Source organism: Crinia signifera, chromosome 4 (genome assembly GCF_055691185.1).
Source record: "Crinia signifera chromosome 4, ASM5569118v1, whole genome shotgun sequence".
Classification (NCBI taxonomy): domain Eukaryota; kingdom Metazoa; phylum Chordata; class Amphibia; order Anura; family Myobatrachidae; genus Crinia; species Crinia signifera.
The window spans coordinates 13,107,311-13,128,536 of record NC_139220.1 but is presented as its reverse complement, the minus strand read 5'-3'; the positions used below and the strand labels follow the sequence as shown (position 1 = coordinate 13,128,536).

Sequence of the window (21,226 nt, the reverse complement as noted above, 5' to 3'; positions counted from 1 at the left end):
TCACCTACCTGTAATAACATACCAGCAGGCAGTTACAACAAACACATGATACAGGCTATAATAAACACATCTGGCAGTAACCATCAAGGAGCTGGGGGCTTCAGGTGAAAGGGCTGCCTGTTACCCTCATCACTGGCCTAGTGTATCTTACTCACTAGCGCATGCAGGGGGGTTTCCAGTACCCAGAAACTCCACTCTCATGAACCAGATGAGTGTGTTTAACAAATAGCCATCATTTCATATAGTCTGACGTTTCAGGGGCAATTTTACCCCGTTTTCAAGGTGAGCTAGTGACCGCGCACTGTGCGTAGTGTGGTCAGCGGGGTTGGCCATTGGTTAGCGCTAACTGCACATGCAAATCTCTCTCTCTCTCCAAGGCTTAGTAAATGATACCCTTAAAGAGGTATTTAGCACTGCTCGGAGAGAGATACATTTGTGAGAGATAAAGTGCTAGCTAATCATTTTTCAAACACAGTAAAAAATGAGGCAGCAGCTGATTGGCTGGTAGTTTATCTCTCACAATTTTGTCTCTGGCTGAGCTTTGATAAATAACCCCCTTGGTGATAAATGTGTAAAAGAGGGAACGGCGGTCCCGCATTAAGGCCTGGTTTCGCCAGCATGACGCAGGTGACCGGCTGCATGTCTCTCATGCGTTTGCTGTAGCCAATAGTCATGCAGATGATCCCATAGACGCGATGCCTGTATCTCTGCGCAGTGCACAGACTGGGAGGCTAATGGCCCAATTTGCAGACAGCGTCTCTACATGGGCAGTCAGCTGTGTTCTAAACGTAATTAGAGATCATGATGTCGCGCTTGTAGCTAAAATTACACGGCACGTCTCGCTCAGTGAGAGATAATACAGTTCAGGGGTTTTCTCTCACCTACACGGAGACTGCGGGGCTCATTCACAAAGAGAAGCCGCCAGCACCAGAGTAGGGCCCCAGTTAGATCTGCTTGCGTGGTTTCATAGGAATACGTTATAAATCCAATACGGTTCTGACGCTGGCAACACCACTACTGCCACAAGGCCGGAACCGGTATGCTGACATCGCTGAGGATGCCGGTGCTGCAATCCCAACTGCTGGGATGCCAAACGGAAGAGAGCAGCAGCGTATAGGGGGGGTGTGTTTGGCGGTGGTAGGGGGGTGGGGGGGTGGCTTGGGAAGAGGAAGGGCAGGAGGATTAAGTTAAAGTAGGGATGACCATCGTTGCCTTTGCCATCGATGGCAAAAGTGCCATCGATGTTGTTACATATCGATTTTCATCTATTGTCTTTGACTTATTGGCCTGTGGGCCAATCAGAATATGGGGGCGGGGCTTCACGGTTGTCCTGGGCAGAGCTTTGCTCCATGTCCCAGGAAAAATAAAAATGAAACTATTAGTTTAAGCTTGACATCGATGGTGGGAAACCATCTGGTTCTCCCCCATCGATGTCAAAACTATTCGACATCGGCCACAATCCATCAATGTTTCTAAACATCGATGGACGATGGCCATCCCTAAGATAAAGCTTAGGGGCACGGCACAGGTTTAAATCAGGCTCAAATATCTAAAAATACTTTATAATTGACTTGCACGTTATCACTGATAAATGACAGCGATGATTCCGCCACGAGCGCCGCATATAAGCAGAAGGTTCTTAATAAGGCTGTATACAATTACATAAATATAGTTTTGCTACAATGCAATTCTATGTAGGTCTAATTTGTGAAATCAACAGAAATAAAGCTAATTTAGACTAACAAGCCCTTTTTAATGGGGGGGGATATTGTGTGTTTTCTTTTATTCTCCAGCTATATGTTGCTTCCTACAATCCTACCTCGTTAAAAAGGGGTACGAACGTCTAAAAATAAGTCTTTCATATTAAAAGGGACCCCGTGGGAGAGATAATAGCGGTATAATTACATTAAGGTGTCTTATTACATTGAACTTTCCCAAATAAATTGAAATCTCATTTTCTTCCTCTGTCACTGTAATGGCCCTTGATATGTAAATGCAGTTTAAATGTAAAATATAGTATTCATTAGATGTTTCATTTTAATAAGCTGCATTTTGTGTATGTAAAATGTGGCGCTAATTGGGTAGTTCATTTTTAGTGTGTAACCGGATTCGCTCAGACGGCGGCGAGTCGGCTGCAAGCTTCCTCGCAAGCCGCGCTGTAGACGGTGACATTGGCAGCTGTTATTGTTACCGCTGCAGTAGGTCCAGGGCCTCATTCTGAACTTGCGCACAGACTGACATCTGAATACCCGCTACAGCGCACGTGCTGCGCGGCGCACGCAGAAAATCGCTGTTGCGGTCAGATGGGATCAGGAAGGTGGCGGAAAAGCAATCGGACGTATCCGCCTCGTAAAACATACATACTACAGTATTCATAAGCAGATTTTGGAGCATTTATCCTTACGCAGACAGCGAGAAATGCGTGAGGGGCCCCGCAAATGTGGCTTTGCTGGGGGTAATTTATAAACCAGAAGAATGTTTCTGCACATTGCATTCTCGCAGCAAATAAGATGCTGCAAATATTTCACTATTGGGGTGGGAGGAGCTAAGGGGCCTGGTTTTGAGTCGGACGCATCCGCAGAAAAGATTTGAGATTGTTCCCTGACTGCATCGGAAACTGCAAATGAGCTCTGTTCCTATTTATCACACGATGCACCTACAGTAACAAGAATCACTGTCCTCAATCGCACAATGCACCTACAGTAACAAGAATCACTGTCCTCAATCGCACGATGCACCTACAGTAACAAGGATCTCCGTCCTGCAGAGAGAGTTAGATTTGGGTGGGGTGTGTTGAAACTGAAATCGAAATTGCAGTGTAAAAATAATGCAGCCAGTATTTACCCTGCACAGAAACTAAATAACTCACACAAATCGATGACCATACATCCCTGTATTTCCAGGTTTGGGAGCCAGGAGTCCCTCAGAGCAGGTTCAAAGTGACGCTGGAGGCCGCAAGACATGCTGGGGGCGATCCCTCGACCAGCGCTCTGGAGTAAAGCCCATAGGCTTCTATAGGGTAACGCCAGCTCCGAATTGTGTGCTTAATGCATCAGGAAATGCAATAAAGACCCCGAAAACAGGGTTTTTACCGCATCTCTCCTTTAGTTCATCTAACCTTATTTGTTTGATAAAACAAGGTCAAAATGTTGACTTGGGAATGGTTGACACGGACCCCCAGTTACGGTACCACGTCTCCTCACGCAGTTTGCGCCAAGGTTCCCCGCTCTTCATTAAGACCATGATACAATAAGTTATAACCTTTTAATTATTTCATTAGAACTTTTTTTTTGTTGATTTTTGCTACCTTTGTGATGATAATTCTTCTCCTTAGTATTCAGTCCTACATTTCCCAACTGAAACTCCGCACCTCCGGGCCACCCTCCTCACGGTCCCCCGCCTGTCAATCTCCCCTCCCGGGACTCTACAGGAGAACCTTTTGCCGAACCACTCAATTGTTCTCACACAATTACAAGCCATTTCTCCTGACTTGTGAAATCACAAAAGTCAAACGGGTTTCAAGACTATTGTGGCGCAGGCAGGCAGAGGAAGCGAACAAAGGGGCTTTGATTGTCACCCAGAGATTTTTGATTGTTATTCTACATTTTTCTTTTTTCATACCTTTTTTTTTAAATGAAACCCACATCATTGGATGGAGGTGAGAGTGGGACCCCCAATATGCTTTAGGAAGGTGTTTCCTCTGGGTTTTTTTTCTGAGGGGGGTCTCATTAAGTCCTTTAAAGTAGCAGTCACCGTTTCCCCTGCGTGTGTTATCCGGCAAAGATGGGTCACGCAAGACGTCAACTTTGCTGCCAGTCGTTATTGCAGAGCGGTTTATTAGTAAATTGGGACAACAATATAAAATCATTGCTGTCTTCGGTTATTGATAAATAGATCAGTTGGTGTTGTAGCCGCTTTCCCACATGGAAGATGCATTTCTTTTTCTAGAAATAGTGACTTAATTAATATTTAAGATTGCATCTCCTTTTCAAATTGTCTCTGGACAGTGAAAATCATGGCTGCCAATCACATTGAAGCTCATAGCTTTTCAGCATATCATGCAGCGGCAGAGGGGGAAACAGACAAGGGCATTCCAAAGTGTCTCTGCTCACTACAACACAACCCTCATTCATATCCTGAAGGATCTACTGCGCAAACTGATACTGTGCAGGTTTACCTACAAGCAGCCCCTTTAGGAGCGCCCGAGAAATACCTAACACCATAAACAAACAGTGTCAGTGATTGACAGACTAATACCATTTGGGAGCAGGACGGGGGTGGCATCGGCCCCTCTCGGCGGCGTTTTGGGAAGAGAAAAGGCCAAGATCACCATGGATCACGTAGCCAGCCAGTGGTGTCGGAGATGATTGAATATCCTAGGATGCAGTTCCAATTAGTAATGCATGCAGGAGGTGCGACGCCCCCTGCTGCATTACCTTATAGAGCAGCGATAGCGACTCCTTCTGAATGAGGGCCCATATGCGATGTGACTGTGGTTGCTGTGATACTGCCAGGCCACTGTTCAGATTTCCACTCTTACAAGCACTATTGTTAATGCTTATATACCAAAAAAACCTTATATTAAATAAATCCTCCATAGCCCAACCCCCCCCCATAAAAGGGGGCCAGTGTGTAAAAGACCTTGAGACCGGAACTGCGTTGCCTGCGGTCTGATCATGTAACATATGACGGAGTCATAGCCATTAACAAATCTATTGTTTACATGCACAAATGACACATCTGGCCCTCGGGCAGCCTGTAATTGGAAAGGTATGCTTACATATCCGCACTGACAGCTGCCCTAAGGTCTATGCTCCAATGAAGAAAGGAACCGACGGTTCTTGTCCTCCAGATAACAGTATATTCAATAAAATATTTACATACAAATGTGACATCGGTACACAGAGCCTTGTAATACGTTCACTGACGCCTTGGGCCGGCGCTGGGCTATGATTAAAAGCAAAAGTGATTTATTTACCTAACAGAAGAGATGTCATATCTGCAGTAGAGCACTGATACACTGCAAATCAAGTCACTTAATTACTACACGTCCAGGCGTTGTCATGGTACCTGGATTATGGGATGGAGAATGGCACTGTGACATATGAAGCTGTGGTTCCGGATTATTATAGGCTATAGGTGATACGTACAATACTGTTCAAAAGTTTGGGGTCACTAAAGATAACAATAAATTAATCACAAATATACTATATACATTATTAATTTGGTAAATGACTATACTAGCTGCAAACGTCTGTTTTTTAAAGGAATATCTACATGGTTGTATAGAGGCCCATTTCCCAGCAATCATCTCGCCGGTGTTCTAATGGTACATTGTGTTTGCTAATCCTGATAGAATACTAATAGATGATTAGAAAACCCTTGAAAACGAGTTTGCAATTATGTTAGCACAGCTGAAAATGGGTTTGCTCATTATAGAATCTATCAAACTAGCTTTGCTTTGAGCTAGTTGAGTATCTGGAGCGTCACATTAGTGGGTTTGATTTTACTTTCAAAATGGCTTGAAAAAGAGAACTTGCCTGTAAAACTCAACAGTCTATTCTTGTTCTTCGAAATAAAGGCTATTCCATTCGAAAAGTTGCCAGTAAACTGAACATTTCCTACAACAGTGTGTACTACTCCCTTCAGAGTACAGCGCAAACAGGCTCTAACTGGAGTAGAAACAGTAGTGGGGGGCCCCGGTGCACAACGGTGCATGAAGACAAGTACAATATGCCCCTGGCTGGTGGTACTTCTCTGCCACCATTGCTTCTCAGTCCCATTTCGGCACCTGGTCACTGGAAATCTGTGCGCTGGAGAAGGTTCCTGTGAATAACCAGAAGGTCTGATGTCAGCATGTTCTCATCCAGTGCTTCTCTGTGGGTACAGTTATGTAGTAACGGTGGTTGTCGTGGGCTGGTACTTTTTCCTACTGCGTCAATTGATATACTGTCTGATTTCATTGTCTTACATGTTCCATACTGGACCGCCGCTCCACCGGCTGCGTATTAATTATACTGCCACTATTTATTCCACCTCTTCTGGTGAGCCAATCAGCAAAGAGACATCAGCAAGAACAAAGGTGTGATGTCATCTCTTCCACTGATTATGTTGGGTGCGATAGGCGGAGGGTAAACATCTTTTCATGCAATACGACTGCAACCTTCTCCATCTTCCTGTGGGTACGTGACTGTGGTAGCCGATGCCAGGCCTGGTTTTGCAGACGGGTTTACACACCTGGTCATAGGTCAACGGGCACTGTGCCCAGGAGCAGCGCTATGCCATATGTCTCTACGAATTGCTCTCCGGCAATAGGACTTATTGAAGGCTTTAGAAAGCAACCAATGCCAAAATTGCGCACTCATTGCCTGGCCAATCACTGGGGAGACACACGTGAGCTACCTGGCAAGCTGGATTACGCATGTGCGGTGGAACTGAAGCCATAACAGGACACTTTGATGACCCAAGGGGCGTTCACTTGCAGATGTTCTTTACGCTGAAAGCCCCTATGATGGAACTATAAGTCCCATCATGCACACTTCTTCTTGCAAAGCATGCTGAGCTTTGTTGTTCCATAGAAGCCGCTCTGGACAAACTTCCCTTATTGCCACTTAAGAGATACAGGTCGAGTATCCCGTATCCGAATATCCGTTATCCGAATTATTCCGAAATACGGACATTCCAGAAAGTGACAAATTTTTTTTTTTTTGCTAAAAACTCACTGGGGACATTTGTAACAGCATCACTGGGGACATGATATGTAACTGGCACTATATATGTGCAAGACAATGATTGCTTGGCATTCAAATTCAGTGCTGAGATAGTACACACATTTTGTTTCACGTTTTGAAACCTTGTTTTTTTGAACAATTAAAATATATTTGTGTGTATTTTATGTGGTAATAAAATATATTTGTGTGTATATTATGTGTTTATACAGCATAAATGCAAGATACTTCAAAATACATCATTGAAATATTAAAATATTCCGAAATACGGAATAATCCGTTATCCAAAATTCTCCTGGTCCCGAGCATTTTGGATAAGGGATACTCAACCTGTATCTGTAACTGAAGCTTTAGTGATTGTTGTCCCCTGGTTATCCCGTATTTTTTTAAATCCCCAACCGTCAGGCGATAACATCGATATTTCCAACCTGCAATCCGCGGCGCGACACGTAATAACGGCGTATAATAACTGTGTTATCTACACTACTCTCATTCTCCGCAGAGGTGAACCCAGTTATCTCTCATCAGCTGTCAGTCCGCAATGCGAGCCAGCTCCTTCCGCCTGGTAGACAGTGACCCATCTCACCCCAATCTGTGACTCCGTAGCAGGAAATTAAAGTACGTCATAAAACTCTTTCGGTACTGGAACACAGCAAAGCAATAAAGTACTGAACAACTACATCTCATCTCACCGTAGGAAACAAACGTTTATTAGTGTATTCTGTGCCAGGAGCTGTGCGTGAGCAGGACGGAGCGTACAGTTGGTGCTACAGCGGTGAATAGGCCCTACAGGGATAATTGTGTACGCTACATGCTCATCGTCCCTTGTACCTGCTGAGATATACTGTAGGTGGCTGGCAAAGATCAGCAAAAGAGAAAAAGTAAATAAAATTATAATAAAACAAATTACACTGGGGCAGATGTATTAAGCCTTAACAATAGATAAATGCAAGGGCGATAAGGAGAGATAAACATCCAGCCAATCACCTGCCAACTGCCATGTGCTGTAACATGTGTTTGTGTTTGAAAAAAGTAAGGAGCTGATTGGCTGGACGTTTATCTCTCTCTTTCACCCTTCCATTTATCTATTGTTAAGGCTTAATACATCTGCCCCAATATGTGCTATCCTGTTCCCACTCTTACCCTCAGAATGCCCCTATTTGTTTGGTGAACATCCGTGTCTTAAGACTTAAGGGGCACACACATGTTGAGATGTGTGCTAAGCGTGTTTACTACTGCACATCCATATGGGCCGCAATGTGTGTGCGCGATGCCTGCTAGCGAAAGGAATCCTGCTACTTTCTTTGATTGCTGGCCGTGCGCAAGGTGAGTGACAGGAAGGGGGCGTCTGGGTGTGGGAACTGGCCGGCATTCCTCACAGCCCTCTGTCTCGCAATGCATTATGGGGCTTATTCTGGTTGATTCGCTCAGATGCGTATACGCAACCTTGCAAGTCAACCTAGCCCCGCCTTGTGAATGGTGGCGCACCTCCATGGGATACGTCATTAGGTCGACAAGCATTGGATCGACACCAAGGCTGAAAGGTCGACATGGCTCTAGGTCAGTGGTAGCCAACTCCAGTCCTCAAGAGCTACCAACAGTTCTAGATCACCTAGCTGGGGCACAGGTGCACTCATTACTCACTGACACATTATAAGTGATTCACAGGTGGAGCTAATTACTTCACTTGTGATTCTGTGAGGAGACCTGGACAACTAACTGTTGGTAGCTCTCGAGGGCTGGAGTTGGCTACCCCTGCTCTAGGTCGACAGGTCATTAGGTCGACACAAGCATGGGCAAGATTTACAGTCAAAATGTTGACATGGGGTTTTTCAAAAATTGTTCTGAGCCGACATGTGCCGACAGGCGGTATTTAATGCCCTACCATCGACTAGGTGCAGATCCAGGACAGATAGTTACATTCTGCTGCCGAGTGCAGCTATTACACATTTATACACAAGGAGAGTTATGTCATCTGAAATAGACCCCCAGGAACTAAGGAGGTCATTCTAGTTCACACGCAAAGCTGTATGCTTTAAACACCCCCCCTCGCACGCCGAGTTCCACCGCACGCGTACAAATGGATGTTTAGCGTAAACATACATTCACAGCTGGAGTTTTTCTCTGGTGTTTTAGACTTGCGGCTACCTTGTACGGGAAGAGGGCGGGCAGATGACACCCGGAGACGTCAGCTGCCCGCCCCCCTGTGTCATTACCATGGAAACGCCCATGAAACGCTAAGCATTCCCTTGGACGTAGCCTTTCACCGCTGCTAAGTGCAAACTGGATGGCGAATAAACAATTTGCCGTACCCGCTCGCACCAAGTGGCTGTCCATTCTTATGCGCAGCAGCTAAACATCGCTCCCCTGTACGGGGAGCGGTCACATCAGAATGACCACCTAAGAACCTGACTCAGACCTGATTGCTGCTGTGTGATTTAGCAGATCCCTGCGATTCGGTAATGGCCGCCCAGACAGAGCGACACCCGCCCCGTACAAGTCTCCGAATGAGTTGCGAATGGATCTCTGATCTGCAAATCCATTCGTGATCCACTCGCCAGCGAATGATTTCCCCAGTCTGTGCCACTTCCACAACTGTGCAGGATGGGGCTGATCCGGGCCGCGGTGACACCACAGACCCTGCCTGAAAACGCCCGGGCGCGCCTGAGTTTTTCCTGACACTCCCAGAAAACGTTGGGTCACCACCAACAAATAGCGGCTTCCTATCAGTCATGTTGCGAGGAACTTGCGCTTAGATTATACGATGCTTTTTTATCGCTGTTAATTCGCACAACAGCGATCAGGACTGAAGTGAGTACACAGTTTGCTCCTGGAGAAACCATTTTGTGCTGCAAGAGGGGAAATGTAAAATGTCCGACCTGATTATAGACTGTGAAGAAGGGGCACCAACAGGAAGGTGAGGCTTATGGTGTCTATACCCTAGGGCAGTGATTTTCAACCTTTTTACCTTGCGGCACCCTAAATAAGATTTTAAAATTGCCAAGGCACACCATGAGATCCCCACAGGGCAAAACACATTGGCCCCCACAGGAAAAAAACAAACCTATTTCCCCCCATATAAAAAAACAATCACACTGGTCCCCACAGGTAACACAAATAAAATACATTGGCCCTTTAAATGAAAGGGAGAGACCAGTAAATAACAGTTGAACTGGTGGTGACTGTAAACTGGTTTGGACATCTCTAGATCTGGGGGAACACTTGAGAACAGCTCAAGGCACACTAGTGCGCCACGGCACAGTGGTTGAAAAACACTGCCCTAGGGCGATATTGCATACAATCATTTGATTTTGACGGCATTGGTGCGATAAATCGCATGATTTTATGCATATCGAAAGTGTCCTCCGATGCTGGTCGAATCTCGCATCTCAAGATATTATGTACCGCACACTATATTTATCACATCGCTTGTGCGATCGCATGTGGTTTTAAATGCAATTTACCAGTCAGATTCCCCTCCCTGTGATGTCACCAGTCTCTGGGCAGATTACTTATGGTAATTAGGGATGGCCATCATTGTGGTCGCCATCAATGGTTGTTATCAACGGCAATAGAACAAACAGTCATCGATGGCAGCACAATATCTAATGGATGACAATCAGACTGTCGATGGTCATATATTTTCTTTGACTGACTGGCCCATGGGCCAATCAGAACCTGGGGGCATGGCTTTGCGGTTGTCAGGGGCGGAGCGGAGCTATCCTCTGTGTCCCTGCACCTTCGGGAGAATAAAAAAGAACAAGTATTTGGTAATGCTGTGCCATCGATGGCAAAACTATTCTACAGCGACCATAGATGATTATGATTAATCGTTAATCGATGGCTATCCCTAATGATAATTTCTTCCATAACACACACTTTGTTCTTCATTGCTGTAATGTAACATCAGAACACGGCTGACTCAGAATTGGAAGGAAATGCGCTTTGTCCAACCCTGAAGAAGGCCCAATACACGTCCTTATCAATCATACTTATTATCTGTGCTCCATAGGGCAGTGGTTCCCAAACTATGTGCCATGGCCCCCTGGGGAGCCTCGGGACCCTTGCAGGGGTGCTGCAGATTGGTGGTCCAGGACCAGGGCAAAGTATTAATGGTCGCTGTAGTAAGCGTGTGAGCAGGGCCTTCCTACCTCTGTTACTGGTTGTTATTATTACCCAGTGTTTTGTTTGTGTGTCCAATAGTAAAGCGCGACTGAGTTTGCTGCACTACGTAAGAAACTGTTATTAATATTTGTAATAGGTAAAACCAGTGCCGGTAGCTGGCAATCATGTACTGTGCGGATGAACAGAAGTGAGAGCTGTCCCTCCCCACATAATCATGGGTGACAGATAAACCATACCTCCCAACTGGGACCGGCAGTGTCCCGCGACGGTTGCGGTTGGGATTCCCCCCGGTCATCCATAAATAGATGCTGTGCGCATGTGCACGGCGTCTGTTCCTGCAGCCAGAGGCGCTGGGGGCATAGCCAGGAGCTCACTGAGCTGCTGGACATGCTCCCACAGCGACAAAAATGGGGTGTGGCCTTGCAACAGCGCCGTGAATAAAAGCCATGCCCCCAATCTACTCAATTTAATATTTTTGTTCCATAAATTTCTCAATAAGAAACTTTTAGCCTAGGAGCGCTGTGAAAAATTTTTGGATACTCCAGGTGACTTGATTCAAAATAGTTTGGGAACATCTGTCATAATGGAGCCTGTAGCTATAACAAAATTCTCATTCACTCTCTTGTCATCTCCCGCCTTGACTACTGCAACATCCTTCTCTCTGGGCTACCTCTCGCCCGCCTCGCCCCCCTCCAATCCATTCTTAACTCCACTGGTAGGCTCATCTTCCTCTCCTGCCACTCTACCTCCGCCTCTCCCCTCTGCATACCTCCCAACTTTTGAAGTTGGGAGGTCGGGACGTTCGCGCGGCCTCGAGAAAAGGGGTGTGGCCTCACGGGGTGCCGCTCACTCCGGCCACGCCCCCGTTTTCGCCGCTCGTCGGCGCTGAATAGACGCTGTGCGCATGCGCACAGCGTCTATTCTCTTCAAGCTGGGGGGGCTCCCGACTGTCCCCCCCACCGTGGGACAATGGCGGCCCCGGGCGGGACGTTCCCGCGGTAAGCGGGACAGTTGGGAGGTATGCCTCTGTCTATCTCTTCACTGGCTCCCCTTTCCTTTCCGAGTTCACTGGTATGTGACCTGACTGGTATGTATCTGAGTGACAGCGCCCCTCCCCCTGTGTGCAGAATGTAACAGCTCAGCCGCACCCTGTGTGCATAATGTGACCTTACTGGTTTCTGAGAGTCAGAGACTTTCACTTTCATTTCTCCCTCCTGCTGCAGCGATGGCGTCTGCTGATCTGAGACAGGAGCTGGACTGTTCCATCTGCCTGAGCATTTATACAGATCCTGTAACCCTGAGATGTGGCCACAACTTCTGCCGGGTCTGTATTGATCGTGTGCTGGATACACAGGAGGGGGCTGGAGTTTATAGCTGTCCTGACTGCAGAGCAGAGTGTCAGGAGCGTCCTGCACTGATACGGAACATAACGCTGTGTAACATAGTGGGGAGGTTCCTGTCTGCTCGGCCAGATCAGGAGGAGACTGGGATCTGCTGCACTTACTGTGTGGACTCTCCTGTACCTGCTGCTAAGTCCTGTCTGATGTGTGAGGCTTCTCTGTGTGATAAACACCTGAGAGTACACAGCAAGTCAGCAGAACACGTCTTATGTGACCCCACCACTGCCCTGGGGAACAGGAAATGCTCCGTCCATAAGAAGGTCCTGGAGTATTACTGCACTGAGGATGCTGCCTGTATCTGTGTGTCCTGCTGTCTGATCGGGAAGCACAGAGGACATCAGGTGGAGTCGCTGGATGAGGCCTCTGAGAAGAAGAAGGAGAAGCTGAGGAATGTTCTGCAGAAACTGACCACAAAGAGATCGGAGACTGAGAAAAGAGTCCAGAGACTGCAGCAGCGCAGGAGAGAGGATCAGGGAAAAGCAGCGGGTGTAACAGAGACAGTCACTGCCCTGTTTAGAGACATCAGGAGACAGTTGGAAGACCTGGAGAAGAGAGTCCTGAGTGAGATCTCCAGGCAGGAACAGCGCGTTTCACTCTCAGTCTCTGATCTGATCCAGCAGCTGGAAATAAAGAAGGACGAGCTGTCCGGGAAGATGCGTCACATTGAGGAGCTGTGTAACATGTCTGACCCAGTGACTGTCTTACAGGAACCGGACACAGGGGACATGTGTGACACTGAGGACACAGAGAGACATGATAACCAGGTCCGTGGTGCAGGAGGTCTGGATGTGGGTCTCATCTCCCGGACATTACACACATTATCTGATATAATAACAGGGATAAATACAGGGATCTATGTGCAGGAAGCTACAGACCTATTACTGGATGTAGCCACAGCTGGTGATTATATACAGATATCAGGTGACAGGAAATCTGCATCTGAGTCACCAAACCAGAATCACCCAGTAACACCAGAGAGATTTAAGGATTATCAGGTAATAAGCACCAGGGGATTCTCCTCAGGGCGACATTACTGGGAGGTGGATGTCAGTAAGTCAGAGGGCTGGAGGGTGGGGATGTGTTATCCCAGTATAGACAGGACAGGAGGTCAGTCAGTCATTGGATATAATAACAAGTCCTGGTGTCTGCGTAGGAGGTATAATCAGTACTCAGTGCTACATGACAGTACAGAGATCCAGTTACCTGACAATATCCCCTGTGACAGAGTGAGGATATACCTGGATTATGAGGCAGGACAGATCTCCTTTTATTCTCTGTGTGACCCCATCAGACACTTACACACCTACACTGCCGCCCTCACTGAGCCCCTCCATGCTGCATTATGTGTATGGAACAGGTGTGTAACTATATCTGGGGGAGTCAGGAGCTGGGAGAAATTACCATAAGTAATCTGCCCAGAGACTGGTAACATCACAGGGAGTGGAATCTGATTGGTAGAACAATTAGCCAATAGAATGAAGCAGTAAATGGAGCTACAGCTGAGCCCCTCCCCCTGTGACAGCACATGACAAGTGTGCCTGGATTGGTTAGAGAAGCTGTCATTATAAATCCTAAATCTGTGACAATGTGACTTTGTTTGGAATTTGGATTCTCATCCTACCTACATAAATGCTGTTTCTTTAACATTTTATTAAAATAAAAAAATCAAAGTATCAGCCAATCAGTTCCTGTTGTTTTTCAAACACAGTTTAATACTTTATCACTCTCCAAGTGTTGATAACTTTCCTCCTTAATATCTAGTACTTCATGTGGTGCACTGTGTAAAAATGACACCCTGAGGGTTACGTCTGATAAGGTTAAAGGGCCCATTTATTAAGGATCGGAATATTACCGCCCAGGATCACAGTGTAACATGCGTTCCTATCACGGGGATGTATCATCCCACAGAGACAGGGCCCCGGAAGGATCCCGTCCCAGTGATGCGCTCATCGGGATGACAGGGTGTCTGCACAGTCAGCACTGACCGTCCGCTGAGCACACAGGCTACAATGGGCTACTGCCATCTCAGATAGCGGTAGCCCAGGGACCCGAAGTGATGCTGCCCGATGTTGATACATCGGACAGCTTCACATCCCACCCCCATAGTAACCTATGGGGGGTGCAGCCGGTAGAGGTGCAGGAGGGATCAGACATTCCTGCTGCGGTCCATCCTGATACAGTCAAGTCATACTTATTATTTGCATCTAACCCCTGAAAATGGTATTTTTGGGGATTTGTCCGCAAATATTGAATGACTAGGCGATTCATCTGCAGAGGGTGAATCTATGCTGCAGGCACCGAATGCGCTCAAAAGTCCAACGCCAGCATCCACTGATATTATAGGACCTCTGCATGCGCCAGTCATCCTGGGTGCCAGAGATATAGGTGTATTCTAAACATACACAGGACTCATATGGTATGTCCTGCACATACACTTATAGATAACATGATGTGATGATCACCGTTCTCCCGCTATCTCTTATATATTTGGCTACATCTGTCACTCAAAGTGTGTGTGTGTGTCTATATTGCTGGGTGGAGCCTCTGACTCACATGACAGAGAACCAGCCCAGTGAGCCCACAGTGCCATACATCCTCTGCCTCCCCATGCTGCCCAGCAAAGACACTGCTACTCCACCGCCACCAGGTGAGCACCCCCCTCCGACCCCCCAAAACCCGGGGCCCCCCCTCCCGCGATTCGCGGCACCCCCCCACGACCTCCCTCCCGCAATTCGTGGCAACCCCCCTGCGACCCTCCCTCCTGCGATTCGCGGAACCCCACCCCCACCCCGTGACCCCCTCCCGTGATTCGCGGTACACCCCCCCTCCTGCGACTCCCACGATTCGCGGAAACCCCCGCGACCCCCCTCCCGCGATGCGCGGCAACCCCCCGCGACCCCCCTCCCGCTATTCGCTGCACACCCCCCTCCCGCGTTTGTGTCGACATGGACACCAATGAAGTGCCACACTTGTGTCAACATTTACATGTGTTGACCTTTCTGTGTTGATTTTTTCTTGTGGCAATTTTTTTCCAGTGGCAACTTTGTGCACGTCAACCTAGACATCATCAACCAAGACGTTGTATAATATATAACACCTGTTCTGTTTTACTGTTGGTGTTTTAAGTCAGATCTTTTACTGCCACTATTACTGTTTATGTAAATGCATTCTGAATGACAGCAAAATCCTACCATCCTGCTACAAGAATATATAACCAACTAGGTCAGAGGTTCCCAATCTTTTTTGATTCACGGCACCCTAGAGAATCAGAATTTTTTTCACGGCACCCCTAGGTCCAAAAAAATTAATTAGATTGGGTTTATATGCGATTCTTAGCGGCAGTTATGTGGTAAAGGGCAGGATTTGCTTCTGTTTGTACACATTCTATGATTGGCAGCCACCAGCACTGGTTTTGCTCCTAAATAATTAACCATTCATAATTTGAGTTGGTCCTGGACCACCAAGCCGCAGCACCCCTGCATGTGTCCCGAGGCACCCCAGGGAGCCACGGCACACAGTTTGGGAACCATTGAACTAGATGATTCAACCACACTATCAATGTACATCTTACTCTGTAACCACTTTTTAATTTAACAAAACAATACACACCCCCTTCCAAATCATATGCTCTCTATTTAACACATTTCACTTATAACTCAAGTTGCAATACAGGGCAATGTGACAGGGGCAGTGACATGATGTGAGGAGGAGAATGGAGGCAACAGAAAGCCACAGACTGAGATTTATATAGTGGGAGGAGCAGGGTCCCCAGCAGCACAGAGTATATCAGGAGATGAGTGATGTGTCAGTGAGGACAGGGCTGCATGTGATAGGGGCAGTGACATGATGTGAGGAGAGGAATGGAAGCAGCAGGAAGCCACAGACTGACAGTTATATAATGGGAGGAGCAGGGTCCCCAGCAGCACAGAGTATATCAGGAGATGAGTGATGTGTCAGTGAGGACAGGGCTGCATGTGACAGGGGCAGTGACATGATGTGAGGAGGGTAATGGAGGCAGGAAGAAACCACAGACTGAGAGTTATATAGTGGGAGGAGCAGTGTCCCCAGCAGCACAGAGTATATCAGGAGATGAATGATGTGTCAGTGAGGACAGGGCTGCATGTGATGAGTAGTGACATGATGTGAGGAGGGGAATGGGGGCAGCAGGAAGCCACAGACTGAGAGTTATAATGTGGGAGGAGCAGGGTCCCCAGCAGCACAGAGAATATCAGGAGATGAGTGATGTGTCAATGAGGACATGGCTGCATGTGACAGGGGCAGTGACATGATGTGAGGAGGGGAATGGAGGAAGCAGGAAGCCACAGACTAAGAGTTATATAGTATGAGGAGCAGGGTCCCCAGCAGCACAGATTATATCAGGAGATGGGTGATGTGTCAGTGAGGACAGGGCTGCATGTGACAGGAGCAGTGACATGATGTGAGGAGGGGAATAGAGGCAGCAGGAAGCCACATAGTTATATAGTGGGAGGAGCAGGGCCCCCAGCAGCACAGAGAATATCAGGAGATGAGTGATGTGTCAATGAGGACATGGCTGCATGTGACAGGGGCAGTGACATGTGAGGAGGGGAATAGAGGAAGCAGGAAGCCACAGACTGAGAGTTATATAGTAGGAGGAGCAGGGCCCCCAGCAGCACAGATTATATTAGGAGATGGGTGATGTGTCAGTGAGGACAGGGCTGCATGCGACAGGGGCAGTGACATGATGTGAGGAGGGGAATAGAGGCAGCAGGAAGCCACATAGTTATATAGTGGGAGGAGCAGGGCCCCAGCAGCACAGAGTATATCAGGAGATGGGTGATGTGTATGTGAGGACAGAGCTTCATGTGACAGGGACAGTGACATGATGTGAGGAGGGGAATGGAGGCAGCAGGAAGTCACAGACTGACAGTTATATAGTGGGAGGAGCAGGGTCCCCAGCAGTACAGAGTATATCAGGAGATGAGTGATGTGTCAGTGAGGACAGGGCTGCATGTGACAGGGTCAGTGACATGATGTGAGGAGGGGAATGGGGGCAGCAGGAAGTCACAGACTGACAGTTATATAGTGGGAGGAGCAGGGTCCCAGCAGCACATAGTAGCGATCTGATGCTCCTTCCAAACTGGTGCAGAAACATTATATTGTCTTACCCACCTCTGTATGACACAACACTCATTTTTCCATCTTGTTCTCATTTATTTCTGTACATTCTACAACTGGATTTTGCCAGGCCGATCTGCAAAAGACCCAAATATAAATATTAATGCATCTGTTTCTATAAGTGTAGCTCTACACCACACACACACACACACACACACACACACACACACACTCACACACACGTATATAAGGCTGCGATTCACAGGCCCATTACATTTCCCCAAAGCAATGATCCGTGTATGTGTCTGTCTGTGTATGGGGATGTGGGACAGGTAGGTCCTTCTTGTGACCCGGAGCTTGGCTAGGCCATAAATGGAGCTTAAGAGAATCCTGCACCGTCATAGTCGTTACGACACAACCTGGCAGGCGACCGCTGTGGATGTGTTACTTTGTGGATACAATATTGCTGCAATAAGGACACAGAAAGAGAGGGGAGTGGAGCAGTTCTCTACGTGACAATATCGGGGCTGTATGTGGTTAGCCGTGTGAGAATGCAAATTGTCCTAGGGGGGCTAATTCTAAGTTCTGTGCGGCTAGAAGCGGGGATGAGGGCCGACCGCTGTCCCTCTCCAATCACAGCCGTGACTGTCATCATTAGTATCTGTCAGACGGGAGTCTCTACCCCTTACACACGACTCAGAATAGCACCAATGGAACCATCCTACGCGGAATTGTCCGGAGATACGCAGAAGTGTGTAACTAGCTTGTGCACATACGCGGTTATCTACAACTCGCTATTAGCATCTGTGAACAAGAGATGCGGCTTAGAATCAGCCCCATAGACGCACACATCTTACAGTGTTTATGGTTTCTGTTGTATGCGGAAGGCTCTGTGCATTGTAACTATGGGGTCTATGTGCTCAGCCTTGGAGAGAGAAAAAGTGGAGAGAGATAAAGTATAAACAAACCAGCCCCTAACTGCCATTTTCAAATATTGCCTATAACAGGGCAGTTGGGAGCTGAATGGCTGGTGCTTTATCAAATCCACTTTATCTATCTTCAAAGCATATGGGGTCATTCAGACCAGATCACTTCTCTGCTAGTTTGCAGAGCCCTGCGATCAGATAGCCGCCACCTGCCAGAGTGAAATCCCGCCCTGTGATAGGCTGCGGAAATATCGCAGGTCTGCGATTAGCAGCAATCCCAGTCACAAGCTGCTCACCATCGGATGATTTCCCAGTGTGTACAGTCTGTGTGCGCGATAGAATCAGGCTGATAGGGGGCGGAGCTGACATCACAGACCCTCCCTCCAAACACCTGGACACGCCTGCATTTCCTGACACTCCCAGAAAAAAGCTGGTTACCACCCCCCCCCCCCCTGCCGGGAGGGGGAGGGGGGGCGCGGCAAGGCAGAAGGAGAGCAGAAGAACTTGCTGCCAGAACGTATGTATTAACCCCCTGAGCACTGAGCTGTGTGGGGGGTGCGGGGAAGGATGCTCCCAGGTACGGGAGGGGGGAGATGCTGGAGGGAGATCGGGGGGTGGCGGGTGCGGGGGGGGGGGGGGTTAAAGTGCAGCCGGGGGGTGGTGTGTGTATACCGCTGGCAGGGGGTAACTAACTCTCTGCGCTGATAGGCTATTAGACCGGGGGTGGTGTGTGTATAACGCTGGGAGGGGGTAACTAACTCTCTGCGCTGATAGGCTATTAGGCCGGGGGGTGGTGTGTGTATAACGCTGGGAGGGGGTAACTTACTCTCTGCACTGATAGGCTATTAGGCCGGGGGTGGTGTGTGTATAACGCTGGGAGGGGGTAACTTACTCTCTGCACTGATAGGCTACTAGGCCGGGTGGTGGTGTGTGTATAACGCTGGGAGGGGGTAACTAACTCCGCCCAGCGTTATACACACACATGATTGACACATCTAGCTAAATATATAAGAGATGCCTTCTATGAACGGAACACAAATCAAACGCTAATGTGTCTATATACGAATCATGGCGAGCGCAGCGGTGCACTTTATCCTGTGCTTATGTTGACTGTGTCGACATTCGTGTTAAAAAAACAGTGAAAACCCACATTTCGACCTGCTGTCTGTCGACCTTGCCCATGTAGGCCTAATGCTTGTGTCGAACTAATGACCCGTCGACCTAAACCCATGCCGACCTTTCAGCATGTCGACCTAATGGTGTCGACCCAATCCGGTGATGTCAGCTGCCTGCCCCCATGGCCCATGTCCCACTGGGCGGGTTCACATATGCTAATGGGCCACCGCACGCCCCTCCCCACCCCCCCGGCAGCGGTCCTGGGTGCTTGCGCCCATCAATCCGACTATTCGCAGTGGGTGCGCGCACCCTGCGTATGCACCTGTGCAGAAATGCGCTCGTGCCGTAACAAAACATTGGTCCCCGCGCGAACGAACGGCAGTTGCGAAGGACACTGAGTTAGCTCAGATAATTAATTGTCGCACCCTGCGCCCGTCACCGACCGCAGCGGGTGGTAACATGTAAATGTAGCTTTTTGTGATATATGGACGTGTTCAATCTCTTTTAATTGCTTTGTTTTTCTGTCACTGATTTTGGACGCCTCTGTCTTATTACTGTACCTTGTAACACAATAGGCAATTAACACGGAGTAAGCGGCGCCCTTCTCATTATGGGTAATAGCGGAATTAGGACTAGAGCGGGTAATGAACCCCCGAACGCCGAGTTTACTATTAGGGTGACACGATGGCGTAAGAGCTGGGGGTGGGGATGGGGGTGGGGGGGGGGGGATTAGGATCTGTAAAATGTCTATTTATGTCCTGAATGTCGGAGGCACCTAATAATGGCATTTGTTACTAAACCAAACGTTTTCCGGGATTGGTGGGGCAGCTTGGAGATTCAAAGCTGTGGATTTATAAATAAACACCCAGGCTTCCAGTTGCCATGACGACGGTCAGGCCCGGGCCTGGGTCAGTGCTGGCCACTCTTCACTTCTGCCGCGCCCTCTTCTAGGTCTGCAGACAGACAGAGCGCGCTGTCAGGGACGAGGGGGGACAGAAGCCGGAAATGGGAGCATTCGGGGGGGATAAATGATGTCACTATCTAAGTACTATGTGCTTACTGTGTACAAAAAGCAGCGTTGTCATTTCGGACGATATTATTCAATTATGCAATAGGTCGACATGGTCAAAAGATCGACATGAGTCATAGTTGCCTACTTTCTGACTGGCCTCTCCAGGGCCCTTATTCTGGTTGGTGCGGCCGGAGCCGCACACGGTGCTCCGGCCGCACAAACCAATCCCCGCCCACGAGACGGATCGCCACGGCCGTCCGTACACGGACGGCTGGCGATCCGCATAAAAATGGTGGGGCGTACGCCTCCACCATGGTGGGAGCTGCCCCCTGCATTCGATGGTCGTCGACCATCGAAGGCAGGGCCGCACGCCACAGCAGCTCCCGCAAGCTGAGACCACACGGACAATCGTCCGTGTGATAGCTTGTATGGGGGCTGAGAGCTGACATCCGGCGACGTCAGCTTTCCGCCCCCATCAGTGGCGTCATACCCTGATTAGCATGCATACGCCCCGCGTTTGCATGGGAACGCCCATGAAACGCGGGGCGTATACATAGGGAAATGAGGGTATGAAGCCCCTCACGCCCCTATACGCCCCCCTTTGCGGCGGACGAAATACGTCTGCGGCGAATGGGGCTGCACATGCGCAGATTGACCTCTGCGCATGTGCAGACTAAAAACATCGGCGGTACGGCCGCACGCGGGCCGTACCGTCCGATTCAGAATAAGGGCCCAGGAGAGGGCAGCCAGTTCAGTGAGGTGGTGGGGGCGGGGCCGCTGATGGGACAGGGGCGGGTGGGTGGTGGATCATCAGGTGTGGGG

At 48.5% G+C, this 21,226-nt stretch overlaps 2 protein-coding genes across 3 annotated transcripts in view; both read left to right on the top strand.

Moving 5' to 3' along the window:
- The window catches only part of LARGE1 (LARGE xylosyl- and glucuronyltransferase 1), a 259,637-nt gene that overhangs the window by 28,347 nt on the left and 210,064 nt on the right, over positions 1-21,226 (top strand). The gene's annotated exons all lie outside the window — the stretch shown is intronic.
- LOC146073737 (E3 ubiquitin/ISG15 ligase TRIM25-like) lies at positions 12,001-14,132 on the top strand. The gene has a single exon (XM_083181136.1). It carries the CDS (start codon positions 12,079-12,081, stop codon positions 13,657-13,659), a length of 1,581 nt encoding a protein of 526 aa, XP_083037262.1. The 5' UTR covers positions 12,001-12,078; the 3' UTR covers positions 13,660-14,132.

Excerpts from the sequence above, each read along its gene's own strand:
- LOC146073737 (XM_083181136.1), top strand. The coding sequence starts at position 12,079 with ATGGCGTCTGCTGATCTGAGACAGGAGCTGGACTGTTCCATCTGCCTG.